Consider the following 20602-nt stretch of genomic DNA (forward strand, 5'->3'; position numbering starts at 1 on the left):
GGTGACCAGATTTCGTTTCACATCAAATGTTTTTATGCATGTAGATATCCCTGCCTCTCCATTTCACTACACACAGATATGGCATGAACAACTTAATCACTGCCTGAACTTAAAGTCCTTTATGGACACAATATTTCAAAACACAGTGGCTGTAAATTATATAAATAGTGCACACACTTGAGTTTTTGAGACAGTCACTGAGACTATTAAACATGAAGCATGTAACACAATACCAGTTTTTAAGAAAGCAACAGCCACCAATTCAAAAGATTTGATACAGTCACTATGTGACACATGCGCATCATATAATACACACCTCCATGCTGGTCATATGTACAAGTCAAAAGATTCCCATAGAAATGTAAAATATGAGCTTTGTGAAAACAAAATAGTTATATGGATGTGAACATGCTAATAGCAAACCACAACTTTTCTGTACTGATGTCAACATTATGAAGATCAACTGCAAACTCAAGAATTGACTTTAATGCAACCGAGACTATCCGAGAGCAAAGGTGGTGATGGTCTCCTACCTGTAATGTCCGTAATGTCCTTGGAGGTGCAGTTCTGTCAGATTCTCAGTGTTTCACAGCTTGATGTCATGATGAAATAGCTGAAACCTTCACTTTTCTATATCTTAACATAACCCAGATAACACCATCTCAGTAAAGTGACACAGTAAACAATCAACACAGTGAAGGAGCACAGTGCACATATTATTGTCAGGCAAAAAGTACCACACACATGGGCGATTTTCTAGGATGGGATGCACAAGTGTCTCTTTTGTAGACTGACAGCACTTTCACAGTATCCTATCAGTAAACAGAAATCTGTCACCTTCTTTACCCACAACTGATGCTATGTGATCAATCTATATTATAACCCCACAAATTCTTATCCACAGGTATTTGTATGAGTTGACTGATTTCATTGGTGACTGATCATCTTGTAGTTACAACATACTATGGTTTTTCATTTTGTGAAGTTGATAGTTTTGTATTTACACTGCTTTGAAATCTTATAAATATCTGACTTTATGTTTGCCAGCCAATTTCATTCTAGGTAACTGTATCACCTCTAAGAAGTCTGAGGTTGCAAAGGTGCCTACTTTCATTTTGATTATAGGTAGCTTTAGACACTACTCTATGTTTTTGCAAAATATGTGGCAAACTGTGTTTTGCAGTGAAAGGAAAAAATTGCTACTAACAAAGCTTATCTGTATGATGAACCAAGTAATAAGTATTGAAGAGGTTAATTATTTCTGTCATGGTGAGATGGACTTTTCATAATGCACAATCATTACATAAGTATGGTTTTAAATTATTCACAGGAAATCAAAGTGACATTCATGAAACCAGTTGACAAATTTACTTTATAGTGTTTGATTCGACATTTGTATGTTTAAGGGATATAAAACATAGACCAATCTGTAAAAACAGATCAAAAAACAGTGTTACTTGATGAATAACATGTGAAACTGAAAGGAATATGAGGTTGCCACTGAATAATATAATGAAGCTAATGTTTTTTATTCAAGAAGATATTTTACATAGAGCTTTGGAAAAGAATGAAAAAGAGTAAGTAATTCTAATGCAATTGCAAAATTATTTCCCAAATTGTTTAATACATTTAATATACATGCATGTGTATATAACCCACTCACTTTTAAATTTAAGGAATTTTCATTAGGCACATAAGTGTTATATACATTAAGAACATCAAGGAGAGAATTATTATACTGATTCAGCATTACAGCCTTCTACTGATATGTAACAGTCTTCTCTTCTATCAAAGAGTACAATACTGTCCAAAGTATTTGTTCATTTCTAATCATGTTCTCACTGATGCAGTATGTGAATTAGCTGACACTGACTAAGCACATCTCACAGTTTCACTTGATGAATCAGTACTTCAGCAGAACGCACATGACAAGAGTTGCTTATACTTGTATAAACACACACACTTACACACTCTTTAATCCTTTGTAGGTCTTCTATTACAAACTACCAAGTCTTGGCAGTAACAGGTAATTTTCATTAAATATTTCATAATTTATGCTTTAAGCCAAGATGAATGTGAATATCTGCATTTCTTTATTTGACCACAGATTCATCTAGCCCCCAAAGATCATACCAGGGGCCACACATATTTCCTGTCGTCTGAGAGCGTTGATCAAATCTAGACCCTCTGTCAGGCTTGCTTAGTCGTTTCTTAAGCGTCTGTCCATAGGAAAGTAATCCATTCACAGATGCTCTACGGTGATGATCCTCTATTAGTAAATAATAGTTGCTGTTGGACTCGTCTGAATCACTGTCTGATAAGTCTTCTGTCTGGACAGCAACGGCTGTCTTTTCATTTGTCTTCTTCTCTTCTGTTGTCTTCTTCTCTTCAGACTCCACTGCTGATGGCACATCAACCAATGAACGATGCTGCCAGAGGGCCATTCCTTCGAGCACATCTCCATTTACAGAATTCTGTGGCCGCCTAAATTTCCATAAGGATCGGGTTCTTTGAACGATCGTAGGTGGTTGTAGCTGTTTCTCATTTGAACTAAATCTGCCTAGAGTGGCCAAATGAGCCAAACTTGATGCTTGCTTACTGACTATCTGATGATTATTTTGCATTTCATGCTGACCGGTGTTGTTGTTAACATCTTGCCACAGGTCAAGAGCAGATTTGTACAGCAACCATCCTCTTAACTTCTCCTTGCTGAGAGTCAGAGATGCAGCTTTCTTTGATGAATGTTTCCTGCAAAATAAGTGCAATTTTAAACTTATGTTTTACACAAACTCAAGAAAGAATTGACTGTAATCAGTGGAAAAAATTGTATTTCCTATTGGAGGACCAGTCTTCATCCTCAAGTGCTGAATGACATTTATATTTTAATTACTTAAAATCTTACTGCGACTAAACAATAGTCTCCAAAAACTGTGAAACAGAGGTTGTCTTTATTCTAAAAAATGATGTATTTGCTTACCACACTGCATCTTCAGGCTATAAAATAATCAGATGTATCTGTAGTTTACATTACTATTTCTCTGAAAATCCTCATCTTATTTACCATTTATACACTATGGTATTATTCACTGTTGTTACAGAAGTTAAGTTCAGGACAGACAAATAAATGCAGATACATTTTTAATTTTGTTTTGAGCCGCTCATGATTTCAAATTTCTTTCTTCACATTGGATGGGAGATGGGAGTAGAATGCCTCTGCATGATGAAATGTTGAATGGAGTAAACTGGAGGCATGCATGAAAACTATTTTATGTCTTGTCTGGTGTTTATGTAATAATTCCAAGATCCTTACAGAAACTTCTGCAATTTATGCGATATTCTTAATGCAAGTCAGAAACAAGAGTGGATCTGGTACCAATCCTTTTGGGACTCCACATCTTATGTTCTCCCAGTCTGAGGCTAGATTCATTTATGATATAATCTCTCTACAGGATTGTCTACTTCCTTTTCATTCAATCTTCATCCATTCATTCGTTCATTGTGTTCCATAGGCCTCATGAAGATGGAGAGCATTCATGACATAGACTAGGTCAATAAACAGATAAAAAAAAAAAAAAGAAAAGCAAAAGCAAATCGTAGAAACTTAACCACCTTTTTTGAAACGAAACTGTGATGTAATTAACAAGCCCAGCTCAGAAAAATTAGTCAATATTCTACTTCCTCAAAAACTTTTGAGACTACTGGAACAATGAAATGGGTCTGTAATTAGAGATTCTATGCATATCTGACATTTTATGTACGAGTGATAATACAGCATATTTAAGACTGTCATGAAGTATCCAGAGAACCATTGACCCTAAGGGCAGTACTATCAAGTCATTACAAAATTTTAATACTGAGTAAGAAACCACCTTTGCTGGCAAAATTACTACATTTAGTGTCCTGATTACAGGGTTAATCACATTGAGACTAATGCTTTTGCATTTAGTTGTTTATTAGTGAGTACAATGTTTGCTGCCTTGCTGAGTAACTAATCATTGAATTTGATGACCAATAATTTCAGTGTATCATTTATTTTGCAACTTTTTTCCAGGAAATCAAATTTAATTGCACTGTTATTTATGTTTGTTACTTGTTTAATAATGTTTCCAATTATTTTTCATATTCCAGAAGTTTCATTTTTCATGTTCTTGGTGTGGTTTATTATTTGAACATAGGCTGTTGTTTCACATTTTATAAGATGATGTGAATTCTGACGTTTTTAATAACATGTTGTGATGACACAACACATTGCACTTAGAACTTAAGCTGCAAGCAACAACAATAAAGACTCTTCATGGTTATTACTTACTCCAGCTGACAGAATAAGTGATGCACCCAGAAGATATAGTCAAATGTCAATGTAACTTTGTACATCAGTAGATATGTGAATGATTAGAGCTGTAGTTCTCTGTGATGGGTAGAGTCACTGTCAGAGTGCTTTAGTGTTTTTCCTGTTTAGTGTTGTTACCAGAGCTGGTAGGCTATACAGGGCCGAACAAAAATATGGAAACACCAAAAATACAACATGTTACCATGCTTAATGTATTGACAGAAAACCAATGCCATTCAAAACAGTTTCTAGTCCTCAGAATGGATAAATACAGGTCTGGTACAGTTTGCAAGGGAGCATTATACCATTATTCCTGCAAAATAGTGGTAAGTTAAGGTAACAGTGATGGAGGTGGATAAGATCACACATCCTTCTCTCCAAAGTTAACAACAAAGGCTCAATAATATTGACGTCTGTTGTCTGTGGTGGCCAGGGGAGATCCTCACGCTCGCATAACCAGTTCTGGATGATGTGAGCTGTGTGTGAGCAGTGACCTTGTTGTCTTGGGACCCAGGATCACCATGGGGAAACAAACAATGTACAATGGGGTGGACCTAGTTAGCAAAAATGGTCACACAATGCTTTGCAATAATGTGGCCTTGCAGAGTAACCATAGGGACCATGAAATACCCTGATATGGCTGCTACAATCATCACTGAACCTCCAACATGTTTCATTCTTGGGATGTGCACTTGGTTAGAAGTGGGAAACAGTCTGAAATAAGAATTAATCCAACCAAATGAAATATCTCCATTATGCCATATTTCAGGTTTTATGGCTTCAGCACCACATTTTCCATTTATGGGCATTTGCATCACTGATAAGTGGTTTTGAAATTTCGGATCTTTATGCAATTCCTGGAGTATGGAGGTGCCTTCATGCTGTTTTAGTGCTGGCTGGGTTTGAGAGTGCTGCTTTTGGTAGTGTAATGACTTTTTGGGCTATTATCCTCTTATTTTTCATCACATTCCTCTTTAGTGACTGCCTGTCATGATCACACAACATACATTTTTGTCCATGTTGTGACTTGGCAGACGACATTTTCTCACTTCCCCTGTATTCAGTATAAATCTTTGATAAGGTGCCTCTTGAAACACCAAAAACACTGTGGCTCCCTTAATTACAGAAGCACCCAGGGTATGAACACCAACAATTTGCCCTCAATCAAATTCACTTAGCTCTGACACAGTGCACTCACAGCTATACAGATCTCTGTTCTGCCCATGACTGACACCTGCAACATATTGAGGACATTGCACAGATGGTAGTCTTGGTGAAATGCATAGCACAACCTGAAGGCTTTACCAGGATTTGCATTTATGTTCTAGTATGAATTTCTTATGGTGTTGCCTTATAAAAAGGCATGAACAATGTCAGATGTTGAGTGAGCACTGTGGAGGACATGGATGTGCCTTATTATCACGTGAGACAGTGTTATCAGCATCTGACAAAGTTTGAAACCGGCTTCATTGTGGGTCTCCATTTGGCCAGGTGGTGGAGTCATACACTCTCCAGATCTGTGGGTGTGACAGTGGCCCATGTTGGACTGCATGGCAAATGTTCTCATCCTCACATTTGTTGCCAATCATATCTGACTACCCCAAGGGAGAAGTGCTGTATTGTGCACCACACACTTCATAAAACCTTCACATCTGCCTCTGTCATCCAAGAACAGGTAATGGACTCTCTGCAAAATTCTGTTTTATTTGACACAGTTGGTCATGCACTAACAGCAGCTGAATAGGGAACTACCACCCCATGTGTAAATTGTCATTAACACTACAAAATATGGCTACATTTGGAATGGTACCATGACCAAGAAGCATGAAGTGCTGATGAATTTTGTTCAGTAATGAAACATAGTACTGCATTACTGCAGATGACCATCAATGGCAAATATGGCTATGACCTAGTGAGAGGGCTCATTCTTGCAATGGTTTGGAGAGGAACAGCATGTTATGGCACATGGAGCCATTGGGTATGACTCCAAGGCATGGGTGATAGTGAATGAGTTAAGTCCCATAGTGCTCAGAGCCATTTGAATTTTTGATAGTGATTGAGGAAACTCTATTGGCGAAATGGTATGTCACAGCATCCTGTGTCTTTATGTGCTACCTCTCATGTGACAGTATTGTGGCATCATTTTTCAGTGGGCCAGTGCCTGTCCACATACAACCTATGAGTCTAAAAATTGTCTGTGTGATGTTGAAGTGTTCCACTGGTCATCAAGATCACCAGATCCATCCCTTATAGAACATGTAAGGGACCAGATCGAACAGTGTCCAGAACCTCAAGGACTAGTTACAAGAGTTGTAGGCCAGTGTGCCCCATGAAAGGATACAACAGCTTTGTGACACCCTCCCAGCTGAATTAATGCCTGCATCCAAGTGGGAGAGGGACTCATAATCATGCTCATACTGTCAAAATACATTGTAAATTTGACTTGATATTGTAATCACTGGAAAATCATCACACACCCTCTCAATCCATGAAGTGTCATTTTGTTCCCTGCACCCATTCTTTCTGCTCCACTTCTTTTGTCAGACACTGCATATAATAATACAAGATTTTAATGTAACTGTAATGTATACAAGAGAGAAACATCATCCTTGCTGCAGAAGTATGCAAATATTCATGTGAACAGTTCATTTCAGAATAATTTCAAGGATCATGAAAGTGTGTCTAATCCATGGTAGGAATGACAGTGAAATTTCATATTATGTAATATGAACATCTGCTGATGACAGCTTAACTGAGCTGAAGCATGTATAGCTCTAAAACTCTTAAACATAAAAGTGTTGATGCCAAAGGCAAATCCCAGTCAATTATTTGTGCTGCAAGAACAGAAATGAAAGGTACTAAATTACTCTGAATTACTATTAATAATTATTTCTCATATTTTCAGAAAATTTAGTTACATTATCAATGAACTGTGTGTGCTAAAATCAAATCATCATCCATCAAACAAAATGAATAGAATGTGGGTCTTGTGTGTGCAGCTGGCTCTAAAGACAGAAACATTCATTGACCCTTAATACTCAATTAACAGTTTATATTGAGCTAATTTGGTTGTACTTACTTTGAAGTTTCATCATCTGAGTAATCAACTTCAGGAGCAGGTGGTGGGTCATTACTAAAGCCACTGTCATTGCTACTGTGGAGGCTGGTGCTTGCTCCTGTGGTTCTAAGAGGGGGCAATGGTGGTGGGGGTAACTTGCGTCTTGGTACTGGAGCAGGAAGAGATGGTGGAGGGCCAATGTTAATATGGGTAGGAACACTCTGATTGTGACCAGGCTGAAACAAGAAAATTAATACATTTAAAATAAATTAACAACTCTGTACAACTGTTATGTACAAAAGAAGTACTCTGACACAATATTTTATATATAATGATAAAAATGGTGCAGTTGTTTGATTGCTTCTGTTAAGTGAGGTTTAGGGAGTACCACTTAATACAGATTCATGGAGATGTAAGATGAATCTTGTAAATTTCCTATCTTACTAAAAAAAGAAGAGTGTAAGAACAAAGGAACTGGTACATTCTGTGGCAAACAATGGCTCTGTAGTCACAACAACTTCTTTAACCATGACATACATATAAGGTATATCAGATAGCTAAAAAAATGGAATATTGAATTCAAACAAACCTAACTGTCAATGATTCCATGAAAAGAGAATAATAATAAGTATGTCATGTGACTGTGGATGAAACAAGAACCAGTAGTAAAATGAAAAGTTTCCATAAAAATTTTGGAATGGGAGAGAATGAAAATAAAGGCTGAATGTTGTGAAATAATGCACTTTTTATGATTTCTGCTTTGTTATTATCGTGGTAGAAAATATTAGAATATACAGCTGCTATTTTTTTTCATATGCATGTGAAAAATTATGAAGCTGAAATTATATGAATATTTTATGAAATTGTCTGTTTGTAAACACTGATGTAACCAGTATCATTACATTCAGAATTGAACAAAACAGTTAATTTTTACTGGTAACCATAAGGTTAATGACTTCCCTTTATTGGAACTTTAATATTTGACTTCAGGAAATAAATTGCAGTACACATATAAAGCTTCTGGATTTAAAAAATAGTCTCTTGTGTTTACAGTTACTTTATTCAGTGTACTTGAAATGAACTGGAAGAAAAAAATTTAATGTGAAAACACTAAAGTTGAAAAAATCCACTAGACCAAACAAAGTATTATCTAATTTCATACTTTTTATCTTTTAGCGCAAAACAATAACTGTTTAATGCAAAATGTTCTCTCTTCACAGACAAACAAATATAACTGTTTTCTGCAGTTGTGACATCACCCAGATTTATTGACTCATTTTTGTAGATTGAACAAACAAAGCAAATTTTTTTATTTGTCTTTAGATACTGACACTGTCAAAACATTTGTAAGTTATTGACATTAGTGTTGAATATGTCAAAGTTACTGAATGCATATCAAACTCAGTGAATCCTGTGTCAAATTCTTTTGGATTTTTTGTATGTTTTAAACACAGCCTGGAGCAATGGGTGGCAATGGCAGAGCAATCAGGATGAAGAGAAATTACTTTTTCACTTAATATGAAGACAGGGCAGCTTAAGGCAGTTGATGACTAACAGAGGTAGAAAATAGAAAGCTGTAGACAGTTAGCACTGCTAAGTCTACACTGTTGACAATAATAACAAAATAGGAATCAAATTGTGATGCCAAGCACAGTACATTTGAGACCAGGGAAAAGCTTACAAGAATGGCTAAACACAAAGATGTAGCAGCAGTGTTGCCTGTTTAGTACAAACAAGCTAGGTCTCAGAATGAACACATACCAGAACCTCAGTTGCTGAAAAGAGCTTTGAAAACAAACAAGTACAGTATTGAATTTTTTGTAAATCCAGGCTGGTTGAAATATTTTAAGAAAAGGAGTGGTGTAGTATGAGGGTGAATCAAATATTCTAGATTTTTCTATATATTTATTTTAGTTTCAGAAAAATTTATGCACATGAACTTATTTTTCTACATAGACTCCTGAATGGTGCCACTGCCGTCAGATCCGTGTCTGACTGCTTCTTTTTGGGGCCCAAACAAATGAAAATCACAGGATGGTAAGTGTGGACTGTATGGAGGGTGTTCTAATATAGTCCAGAAAAATCCCTACCCCTTTTTTTTGCTGTAGGTAGCTGTGTGTGGTTGAGCATTGTCACGAAGCATGATCATGTCCTAGGTTGGAAATGGATGACTTTTCTGATGATATGCAAATTATGTTTGATCCAACAACTGGAGTGATATGCTGAGTTCACAGTATGTTTGCGGAGAAAATTGTCGAGAAGAGCTTTAAAATTTAAAAAAAAAAAAGTATGTTGTAAGGAACTTCCCCATGGGGAGACTGGCAGAACTGTTCCCATCCTTGTAAAACCTTTCTCAGGGTTTTGTCCTCTATCTGTGCCACTAATGTTTTAAAAATTTCGTAAAGTTTCACTCTCTCCTGTGAAAAACTTGATTATAGTCCACTGCACAAAAGATGATGATACCTTTTGCTCTGACACTGTGATTCTGACCAAAGAAATGATACAACAATATTCTAGCTGTGCAGAACAGTCACTGGAAATGAAAGCAACAGTAAGCAGAGATCATGATGCTCTTTATCTACAAAAAGGCATGCAAAATAAAAATTCCAATTTACATTTGATTCACGCTTATACTGAAATACTACTGACCATTACTACAAATAAGTTACCGGTACACTCTACATTGCCAACCTGACATACCATAACTCAGAGGTACTTACTCTGTACAAAATGTACTGTAGTCAAATGGGACCAAATAAAAACGACTGTGGTTGAGCTTCTCATTATAAACCCAAGTCCTTGCTATGGTACTCTAATACATCCTTTTCCTTATATTTATATTTTTTCATATTTATTTAATTGGTCACTTTTTTATGGTCCTTACTGAATACATTCGCTGGAATACACACTGAAATTTTGAAGCCATTAGGGATGAAATTTATGAGGCAACAACTTATGCAGAAACCAGACTGCACTTCCAAAAGTAATAGGTATCAAATGGAGGCAATAGCCGAGAGGGTAACAATACAGCCTACCCCCACATTATTCAACATTTACACAGAGAAAGCAGTAAAGGAAATCAAGGAGAAACTTGGAAAAGGACTTGAAGTTCAGGGAGAAGAAATAAAATGTTTAAGATTTGTCAATGACGTTGTAATTCTATCAGCAACGGGAAAGGACTTGGGGGAGTCAGATGAACACAATAGGTAAGATGTTGATAGGAGGATATAAGATGAACATAAACAACAGTGAAATGAGAGTATTGGAATGTAGTTGAAGTAGATCAGGCAATGCTCTGAGAACTGATGAGGTAATGACAGACTAAAAATAGAAGATGAGTTCTACTAGATGGACTACTGTATAGACAAGGTGATGATAAAAGTTTTTGAAATGTGTCACTATAGAATAATGGTGAAGATTTGATTGGTAGATTGAATAAATAATGAGTCAAAGAGTTATGACAATTATGACAAAACTTGATAGATTGAAAGAACTCATCCTGAAAGTATCCTAAAGAGAAAAAATGACACCTCCATGACAACCATCATGGATTTTTTAAAATAAGTAAATAAATAAAGAATTGATTATGTCAAACACAACTCTCACTTTTCTCACATGACATCATGAAAGCCATGGATGATGTCAGACAGATAGATGCAGTGTTTCTTGGCTTCAAAAAGCATTGAATCAGTACCACACAAATGCCTGTTATCAAAAGTCATTTATAAGGGTTATAAAACAAGATCTCTGACTGGATGGATGATTTATTAGTAGGGAGGACATAGCTTTTTGTCATGGATGGGGATCACTGACAGATGTAGAAGTAACTTCACATGCACCGCAGGGAAGTGTGTTAGGATCCTTACTGTTCACGTTGTATATTAATGATCTTGCAGACAATATAAACAGTAACCTCAGACAATGTAGCTATCTATAGCAAGGTACCATCTGAAAAAAGGTGCACAAATATTCACTTGAAGCTTGATATGTGTGGAACAAATTACAAAGGTTAATAACTCACATTAAACATTCCGAAACATAAAATTGTGCACTTCTCAAAATGAAAAACGTAGTATCCTATGACTGCAGCATCAGTGAGTCACTGTTGGAATCTATCAACTCATACAAATACTTGTGTGTAGCAATTTGTAGAGATATGAAAGTGAACAATCATATAGTCTCAGCAGAGGGAAAGGCAAGGGGCAGGCTGGGGAACATTGGTAGAATACTAGGTAACTGCATTCAGTCTACAAATGAGGTTGCATTCAAAACATTAAAACACTTGTGCAACCTATAATAGAAAACTGCTCAAATGTTTTGGACTCATACAAATGGTAATAATGGGGGATATTGAATGGATATAAGGAAAGGCAGTATGAATGGTCACAGGTTTGTTTCACTCTTGGGAGAATGTCATGAAGAAGCTGAAAGAAATGAATTGGTAGATGCTTGAAAATAGATGTAAACTATCTTGAGAATGCCCACTTAGAAAGTTTCTAGAAAACTACTTTAGGTGATGAAGGTAGGGATCTGTGACAACCTTCTTTGTATCACGCCCATAGAGTCAGGAAAGACAAGGAAGGCTTCAGACTGATTGTGTGTGAGTTGTGTTAGTGTGAATGTGTATGAGTGTTGTCTACTTCGGGGGGGGGGGGGGGGGGTGTCTTTTGACCGAAAGCTTGGTTGTTTAGCAGTCTTTTTGTTGTGCCTGTCTGCAGGTCACCGTCTCCACCATGTGGTGAGTAGCAGTCTATCCTTTCCATAATATTATACAATGATGAGGCAGAGATTTTGAAGCCAGATTTTAAACTGTAAGACATTTCAGCAGCAGAAAAAAAGGAAAATTAAGGTGATGGGATGTTGATAAATTGAAATACTAGAGGTTGTTGAGAATTGCAGAGGGAACGTTTCGTGAAATGAGAAAATATAAGAATGTAGAATGTGAAGCAGGCAAAAGGGAACACAAGCTTCTAAGAAATGAGATTTACAGGAAGTGCAAAATGGCTAAGTAGTAATGTCTAGAGTGTAAATGTAAGGAATTAGAAGCATACATCACTAGTGGAAAATAGATACCACCCACAGGGAAATAAGGAGATTTTGGGAGGAATACTGTGAGAAGAATTTGACAGAGCACTGAAAGAGCTAAGTTGAAACAAGGTCCCTGGAGTAGACAACGTTTTGTCAGAACTAACAACACTGGACTCGCATTCGGGAGAACGATGGTTCAATCCTGCGTCCGGCCATCCTGATTTAGGTTTTCCATGATTTCCCTAAATCGCTCCAGGCAAATGCTGGGGTGGTTCCTTTGAAAGGGCATGGCCAACTTCCTTCCCCATCCTTCCCTAATCCAATGAGACCGAGACCTCGCTGTCTGGTCTCCTTCCCCAAACAACCCAACTCAAACTAACAATACCATGACAAAACTATTCTACCTGGTACGCAAGATATAGATTTAAGTGTTAGGAAGTCTTTTTTGAATGTATGTGTCTGGAGTGTAACATTGTATGGAAGTGAAACGTGGACAATAAACAGTTCATAAAATAAGCGAATAGAAGCTTCTGTAATGTGGTGCTGCACAAGAGTGCTGAAGATTAGAGGGGTATCTTGGAACTAATGTGGAAGCACAGAATAGAATTGGGGAGAAAAGGAATTTGTGACCATACTTGACTAAAGGAATAAACTGGTTGACATCAAGAGATTACCAGTTTGGTATTTAAGTGAAGTGGGAGGGGTAAAAATTGAACAGGGAGAGCAGAAGTAAATACAGTACACTGGTTCAAAAGACATATCTTGCAGTAGTTATTTGGAGATGAAGAGACTTTTGCACAGCATAGAGTAACACAGAGAGCTGCATCAAACCATTCTTTGGACTGAAGCCCACAACACTAAAATCAACCATTTTCTTTTCAAATTGTGCACCACCAAAGTACTTTATCCATGCCAGATGGTACATTTATATGATAAGTGAAAACTCTGGAAACAAAATTAGCAATGGAAAGAGAAATCCCATACTTACCATCTAGACATTATGAATTGGATAGACATATAAAAAAAAAAGCACATTGTAGCATAGATTCTATGCAGACTATATGATAACTTCCTTTATGCTCAAACAGAATGTGCACAGCTGTTTACTATGTTTGTCTGATTGCTGCTTTGTAGAATCAAAGGTTATAACTTGTTTTGTGCCCTCTCTTCCCAGTTTCCAGCAATAATAACTTCTAAAAACAGAAAAACTATTTTGGTTAAATCTTATGTAACCTTATGTCACAAACGTGTCATTCCTCCCTGAATAATATGTTGTAGTTGAAATTTATACTGCAAATTTACCTAATACATGAGATTAAGGTTAGCAGATACAAGGAAGGTTAACCATTCATTTACATGATCATAGTTTAAGAATTAAAAACGACTGTGTTTTGTTACTCTGTGTAAGTAATGATGTAGACCAGTTGTGGTTTTCTAACCATGAAAATGTATCTTATCAGAAAATATTTCTTTTACAGTGGAATGTAATGTTTAGTATTCCCATTATGCCACTCATCAACTACGCAAATGCCATGTAACGCACCTGTCTTCTTACTGGTCGGTGATTCATGGGGGGAGAGCCTACTCTAGCAGACTGTGGTGCAGGGGCACGTGAGTGGGTATTGCTAAGAGAAGGGTTGGGGCTGTGGCCTGCTTTACCCGGAGGACTACTGCTGCCACCTCTGTGATGGACTGGTGTTGCTGCTCCATTGCTGATTGCATCGAGGCAAGCACTGTCTGTTGGTGAACTGCAAAAACAAGAAGTGGATGTAATTAGAATTGGTTACTCTGATTTACCATCGAAAAACATTCAATCTGCAAACTAAAGTAAATATATCATAATGCTAGTTAAACTGTTTGTTATATGAAATCCATTTCTCATACCAATCTTATTTTGTACTCTCCTGAGGCTGTCAACTCTTATGACCTCCTGAATACTTTTATAGATGATTAAAATTCTTCTGTGTGTTGTACTGTGTTATAATCTGAAATGTAAACTACCTTAAAACTATAAAACCAACATTTTGACCCTATTGTAATGGTGTACCTCAGAGTAAGACTCATGTTACTGGAGGAAAGGTTCTCCAATTTGGCACAAACTATCAGTGTGAATACCTCATATTCCTGGGGCTTTATTGGCATGAGCATATAATAGGCTAGGCATGATGAGAGGGAGAGGGTAGGACTATCCAGTTTGTTGATGATCGTTGATGCTCGAAATCATCACTTGGCTTCTGGTGGGCACATTTTCTTCCTGGCATACATGGAAATAAGTTGACTGTTCCTATACAGCTGTTTGTTTAGGCTGTCATGTCCATAATCAGTGGGGTTTCTGTCCCACTCATGGGCTGTTAGACCTGGAGAGATGGCAGCCGGGATGCTGGCAGTTTGTAGTGATCCTCTGCATTAATGTTGTCAGGCAGCTTAATAATTTCAATCGCCTCTCATATTTTAAAGTATTTTATATTTTAGGCAATTAGGCAGTACAACACCAGATGAATTTTAATTGTCTTGACATCAAGTGCAGAAACATATATATTTATGTCAATACTTTTATGGTTTATAGGTTCAGAATACACATTTTTCATTATCATTATTTTCTTCATCATCATATGATGTGATGGTCAGGATGCATCATAATGTAGCATAAAGCAGTTTCTTCTGCTTCATTCATCCTTTAATTTGTCATTATGAATATGAATGCCTCTCTGTCATGATGTCATTTAGATATGCTCTTTAGTTAATTCTTAAATTATGTGTCTGTTTTTAAATGCACTCCAGCCATAAGTCAATTTGTTTACATTATAGTTTACATCTACCTGTTAATGTGCAAGCCCAGTGCTTGTGAGTGAGATCATTATCCATGGTGATGGATTTTTAGATGCAGTATTTTCTTCTATTAAAAAAAATGAAACAGGAGGTAACTATGTTTTAGAATTTGGAGGTCTGCTTCTACATCACTGGGGTGGTGATTGTTTTTAATGACATGGTCTGCAAATGTGGAACATATGATGTCACTTTTCAGTGCTCTTAGATGTCCTGAGTACCTTATCCTGAAATTCCTACAGCTGTCCAATGTATACTGAATTGCAGTCCTTACAGGTTAGCTGGTATATACCTGCTTTGATGAATTTCCCTGTGGTAGTGTTGAGTATTTTAAATCTTTTCTGCACTGTGTTTTCTGTTTAATATACCACATGTATACCTTGATTTTTTATAATGTTACCCATCCTGTGAGTTATATTGTTGTTAAATATGAGGATGTGCCATATTTTCCTGTTGTTTGTGGTTTCTTCATCTTGTGTGCCTTGTGTGTTACTGTTGGATGATTGTAACTGGTGTGTTGTGCTGTAGTACTGTTGTGTATGTCCATTGTCAGTTGTGTTTTTATTTTATGGTTTAGTTTGTCAATAATGTTTATTTTGTAACCATTTTCTGTGGCAGTCTCTTACATTATGTTTAGCTCTTGTATGTAGCTACCTTTGTCTATTAGAATTGTGTTCAGCCTGTGTGTGAAGTACCTGTGGCTGCCCTGTTTGCAGGCTGTCAGGTGGTTTTCCTTGTTGTGAATAACTGTATTAGTTGATGTAGATTTTCTGTATTCGGAGAACTGCTGTTTGTGGTTTTCATTTTCTTCTCTGATGAGTAGGAAATTTATCTTTTTGTCTGTTTCCGTTTCAAGAGTGAAGAGCATTTTTGGGCGATCAGTAATGACATCTTTGTGTAACTACAGTATCTGGGCACATGCTTCATCTACCAAACAATTATGTCATCAACATAGTTGCACCAATATATTACTTTCCACTGTTTTTGTTTTATTATTTCTTCAAAGATTGTGTTTTTGAGGTGGTTAAGGAAGATGTTGGCCTGCAGGCCACTTATGGGTGACCCTGTGGAGAGCCCTTCGTGTTGGGTGTAGAATTTCTTCTTGAATTTGAAGTAAGGTTGCCCCGTGATTATTCTCAAAAAGGTTGAGACTTCTTGTGTCTATGATTGTGGGGTAGTGTTGGTCTGTCATAGTTTCTTTCAACTATTGTGCTTGTCCCTTCAGTTGGTATGTGAGTGTAAATTGATGTGAAGTCAACTAAGAGTGGTGTAACTATTGCACATATTCATATCCTTTATTTTGTCAACAAAAATTCAATGCAGATGATACTCTAACATCCCTTATGTTTGCAAATAACATGGTGCTCTAATTAAGACCTGTGGCTAATTTTGATTGGAAGCCACAGGATACAAGCAACGCAAAATAAAGGGTAAGGTACATATACAATTTAAATAACAACAAAACTCATGTAACATATTTACTAACCTAAAAATAGTCTGTAAGTGGGTATTTCAGAAAAATGAAAGAAAAAAGGGCACTGAGCATGATACAACTGGGGTGGAACATGTTTGGTAATTAATGTGAATAATAAATTGTGTACTTGCAAAATACACTCCTGGAAATTGAAATAAGAACACCGTGAATTCATTGTCCCAGGAAGGGGAAACTTTATTGACACATTCCTGGGGTCAGATACATCACATGATCACACTGACAGAACCACAGGCAACAGAGCATGCACAATGTCGGCACTAGTACAGTGTATATCCACCTTTCGCAGCAATGCAGGCTGCTATTTTCCCATGGAGACGATCGTAGAGATGCTGGATGTAGTCCTGTGGAACGGCTTGCCATGCCATTTCCACCTGGCGCCTCAGTTGGACCAGCGTTCATGCTGGACGTGCAGACCGCGTGAGACGACGCTTCATCCAGTCCCAAACATGCTCAATGGGGGACAGATCCGGAGATCCTGCTGGCCAGGGTAGTTGACTTACACCTTCTAGAGCACGTTGGGTGGCACGGGATACATGCGGACGTGCATTGTCCTGTTGGAACAGCAAGTTCCCTTGCCGATCTAGGAATGGTAGAACGATGGGTTCGATGACGGTTTGGAAGTACCGTGCACTATTCAGTGTCCCCTCGACGATCACCAGAGATGTACGGCCAGTGTAGGAGATCGCTCCCCACACCATGATGCCAGGTGTTGGCCCTGTGTGCCTCGGTCGTATGTAGTCCTGATTGTGGCGCTCACCTGCACGGCGCCAAACACGCATACGACCATCATTGGCACCAAGGCAGAAGCGACCCTCATCGCTGAAGACGACACGTCTCCATTCGTCCCTCCATTCACGCCTGTCGCGGCACCACTGGAGGCGGGCTGCACGATGTTGGGGCGTGAGCGGAAGATGGCCTAACGGTGTGTGGGACCGTAGCCCAGCTTCATGGAGACGGTTGCGAATGGTCTTCGCCGATACCCCAGGAGCAGCAGTGTCCCTAATTTGCTGGGAAGTGGCGGTGCGGTCCCCTACGGCACTGCGTAGGATCCTACGGTCTTGGCGTGCATCCGTGCGTCGCTGCGGTCCGGTCCCAGGTCGACGGGCACGTGCACCTTCCGCTGACGACTGGCGACAACATCGATGTACTGTGGAGACCTCACGCCCCACGTGTTGAGCAATTCGGCGGTACGTCCACCCGGCCTCCCGCATGTCCACTATACGCCCTCGCTCAAAGTCCGTCAACTGCACATATGGTTCACGTCCACGCTGTCGCGGCATGCTACCAGTGTTAAAGACTGCGATGGAGCTCCGTATGCCATGGCAAACTGGCTGACACTGACGGCGGCGGTGCACAAATGCTGTGCAGCTAGCGCCATTCGACGGCCAACACCGCGGTTCCTGGTGTGTCCGCTGTGCCGTGCGTGTGATCATTGCTTGTACAGCCGTCTCGCAGTGTCCAGAGCAAGTATGGTGGGTCTGACACACCGATGTCAATGTGTTCTTTTTTCCATTTCCAGGAGTGTATTATTGTAGATATTGTTTGTTGTATACCATTGGGGACTGCCACCACAAAGAACTAAAAAATGGCGGAAGGGGAGAGAGAGAAAAATCACAATGCATGAACTTAAACAAAAAAAGCAAATAGTGACAGTAATGTTATCCTTCTTGCTATCCAAGATCATGTGATGTGTTGTCTTTTTTAGACTCTCTCGCTCAGTAGATAGAGGAGAGAGGAATACATTAAGTGTTTGTTGTTGAAGTGTAGAAATGAGGAGGATGCACAGTATCATTTCAAATAGAAGTTCATGTCTATAAATATATTTACTTGGCCTCTAAATTCTCTCAACATGCAAAATTTATCGATGTAAAGGAGGCTTACACAACGTTCACATTCTCAGATCTCACCTGTCATCAATTCCATCGAAAATCACTTCTGTGTATGCCAATGGAAACCAGCCAGTGGAGTGAGTTCTCAGGTTCTCACCGAATTGCCATCCCTTATTGCGTTCACCTAAACAAATAAACAAATATTCAGAAAAAACCGTTTTATTGTATATTGCATGTGTACACTCCTGTACACAAATTTTTAAGACATAAATAGAAAGAAATGAAAATGTACCCTACATTTATTTTGCACAATTATTGTAGTATTCACTATTGTACACCAGAACTGAACCAAAACTGATTGTGAAAGAAGATTAAAGCTATGCGAACTATGAAAATTTTTTAACTGTAGAGGCACATTTGACCTAAAGTAACTGTTTGTTATTAGCCTTCCTTTCAGTGGTCATAATTACTTGTACAAAATAACTGTAGACAAGAAAGGTGGTAACATAAATTATGGGAAGTACCTTAGAACACAAATGGTCATCTAAAATAGTGTAAAAGAAGTATCTGAACAATTTACGATAAGAGTGGAAATGTGTAACCAGTGCTATCATTACTGTTCTGTTGATTAATATTGCTTAATGGATATTCAGCACATTTTTCTGACATTTAAGAACAGCCATATTTCTTAATATGTACTGGTAATTGTATACTATTGCATTAAGATCTTGCTACTGTGGGATTATTTGCCTCTTTGATTTTTATTGAATTCTCACTACCAACAAAAGTGTTATGAAGCATAAGTAAATGACTTTTTTCAGCACAACAAGGAAACTTATTTTCAATATGATGTTTTGTACTGTTTTAGCCATCTGTAAGAATTCAAAGATCCAGAATTGTTAGCTATATTCCCTGTTGCATACTGAGGAATGTAAATGTTTATAAATTTTATCAGAGGCTAGGTGAAATTTCTAAATGCTAAGTATCCACAGCTCTAAATGTAATATTTTATTTCTTCTCATTTTAGTTGTAAAAGAAAATCTGAACTATACTCCATAAGCTACTGGCATCTGTGATACATGCACTCCAGGGTTAATTACACCACTGCCAGAGAAAGAAATTTTACTCAATGGACCTGCATCTACACTCTGCAGTGTTATATTTGTGAATATTGCATGATTGCATACATAAAATGAGGTAAAAAGAATCATGATTTCCACTCAACTAATTAAAGTGTTGTATAGTCTTATTATTTGCAGAGAAATGTGAAGATCTGAACACTAGAATGAAGACATATGAAGTTAATGGCCGCCACATAAACTCCAACTGGTTTCTTACAGAAACCTTGATAATCCCAGCAAAATATGTCTTGTGATAAAGGTTCAAAGCTGAAAAGGTCAAAAATTCATACCAATATATCAGTTTTATGAAGATAACTTGGTATACACCCACTTTAATCAACATGGAAAGGTTGGTTTCTTTCACCAATACAACATGTCATTAACTATTAGTTTCATGGTCTGATCCAAAGCTGACCCTGAATAATAACATTTGATTGGGCCAATATGTCATGAAGAGGATTCCTTACGAAGCTTTTCCATCTTATTTTATTGTGAAGAACAGACAATACTCTTTAATATTCATATATGAAGATGGTATCTGTTCTTTTGAACATGTCCAAGAGAACAGATACCATCGGTGACAATGCAGTACTCTAGAATGAAATGATAATTAAATGAAGACCCTATGCTGTCAATAGGCATTGATATACATCAACGTGGACAGTTGAAAATGTGTGCCCTGACCGGGACTCGAACCCGGGATCTCCTGCCTACATAGCAGACGCTGTATCCATCTGAGCCACTGAGGGTACAGAGGATAGTGTGAATGCATGAATTTATCCCTTTCACACTCTCCGTGAGATCCACATTCCCAACTTAATGCCCACACACTACATTCGTAGTGCCCCTGCCCATTACACTCATTACTCGTGGCAGACAATCTTACCGAGTCCCCTAAGAGTTCGGGCAATATGT

The 20602-nt window shown here is 37.9% G+C and overlaps 1 protein-coding gene across 2 annotated transcripts in view; it reads right to left on the reverse strand.

Annotated features, from left to right (window-relative positions):
• Positions 1 to 1510: 1510 nt before the first annotated feature.
• Positions 1511 to 20602, reverse strand: part of LOC126335551 (brain-specific angiogenesis inhibitor 1-associated protein 2-like) — an 850912-nt gene continuing 831820 nt past the window's right edge. The window contains exons 9-12 of one of the 2 annotated variants that reach the window (XM_049998952.1): positions 18645 to 18750; positions 13960 to 14164; positions 7410 to 7624; positions 1511 to 2748 (exon numbers count right to left, since the gene is read on the reverse strand). In XM_049998952.1, coding sequence (XP_049854909.1) covers positions 2094 to 2748; positions 7410 to 7624; positions 13960 to 14164; positions 18645 to 18750 — 1181 coding nt within the window. In that variant the 3' untranslated portion in view covers positions 1511 to 2093. Of the gene's footprint in view, positions 2749 to 7409; positions 7625 to 13959; positions 14165 to 18644; positions 18751 to 20602 lie in introns of those variants that run through there. The other variant, XM_049998953.1, reaches the window with a different exon arrangement.

This window comes from Schistocerca gregaria, chromosome 2 (genome assembly GCF_023897955.1).
Source record: "Schistocerca gregaria isolate iqSchGreg1 chromosome 2, iqSchGreg1.2, whole genome shotgun sequence".
Taxonomy (NCBI): Eukaryota; Metazoa; Arthropoda; class Insecta; order Orthoptera; family Acrididae; genus Schistocerca; species Schistocerca gregaria.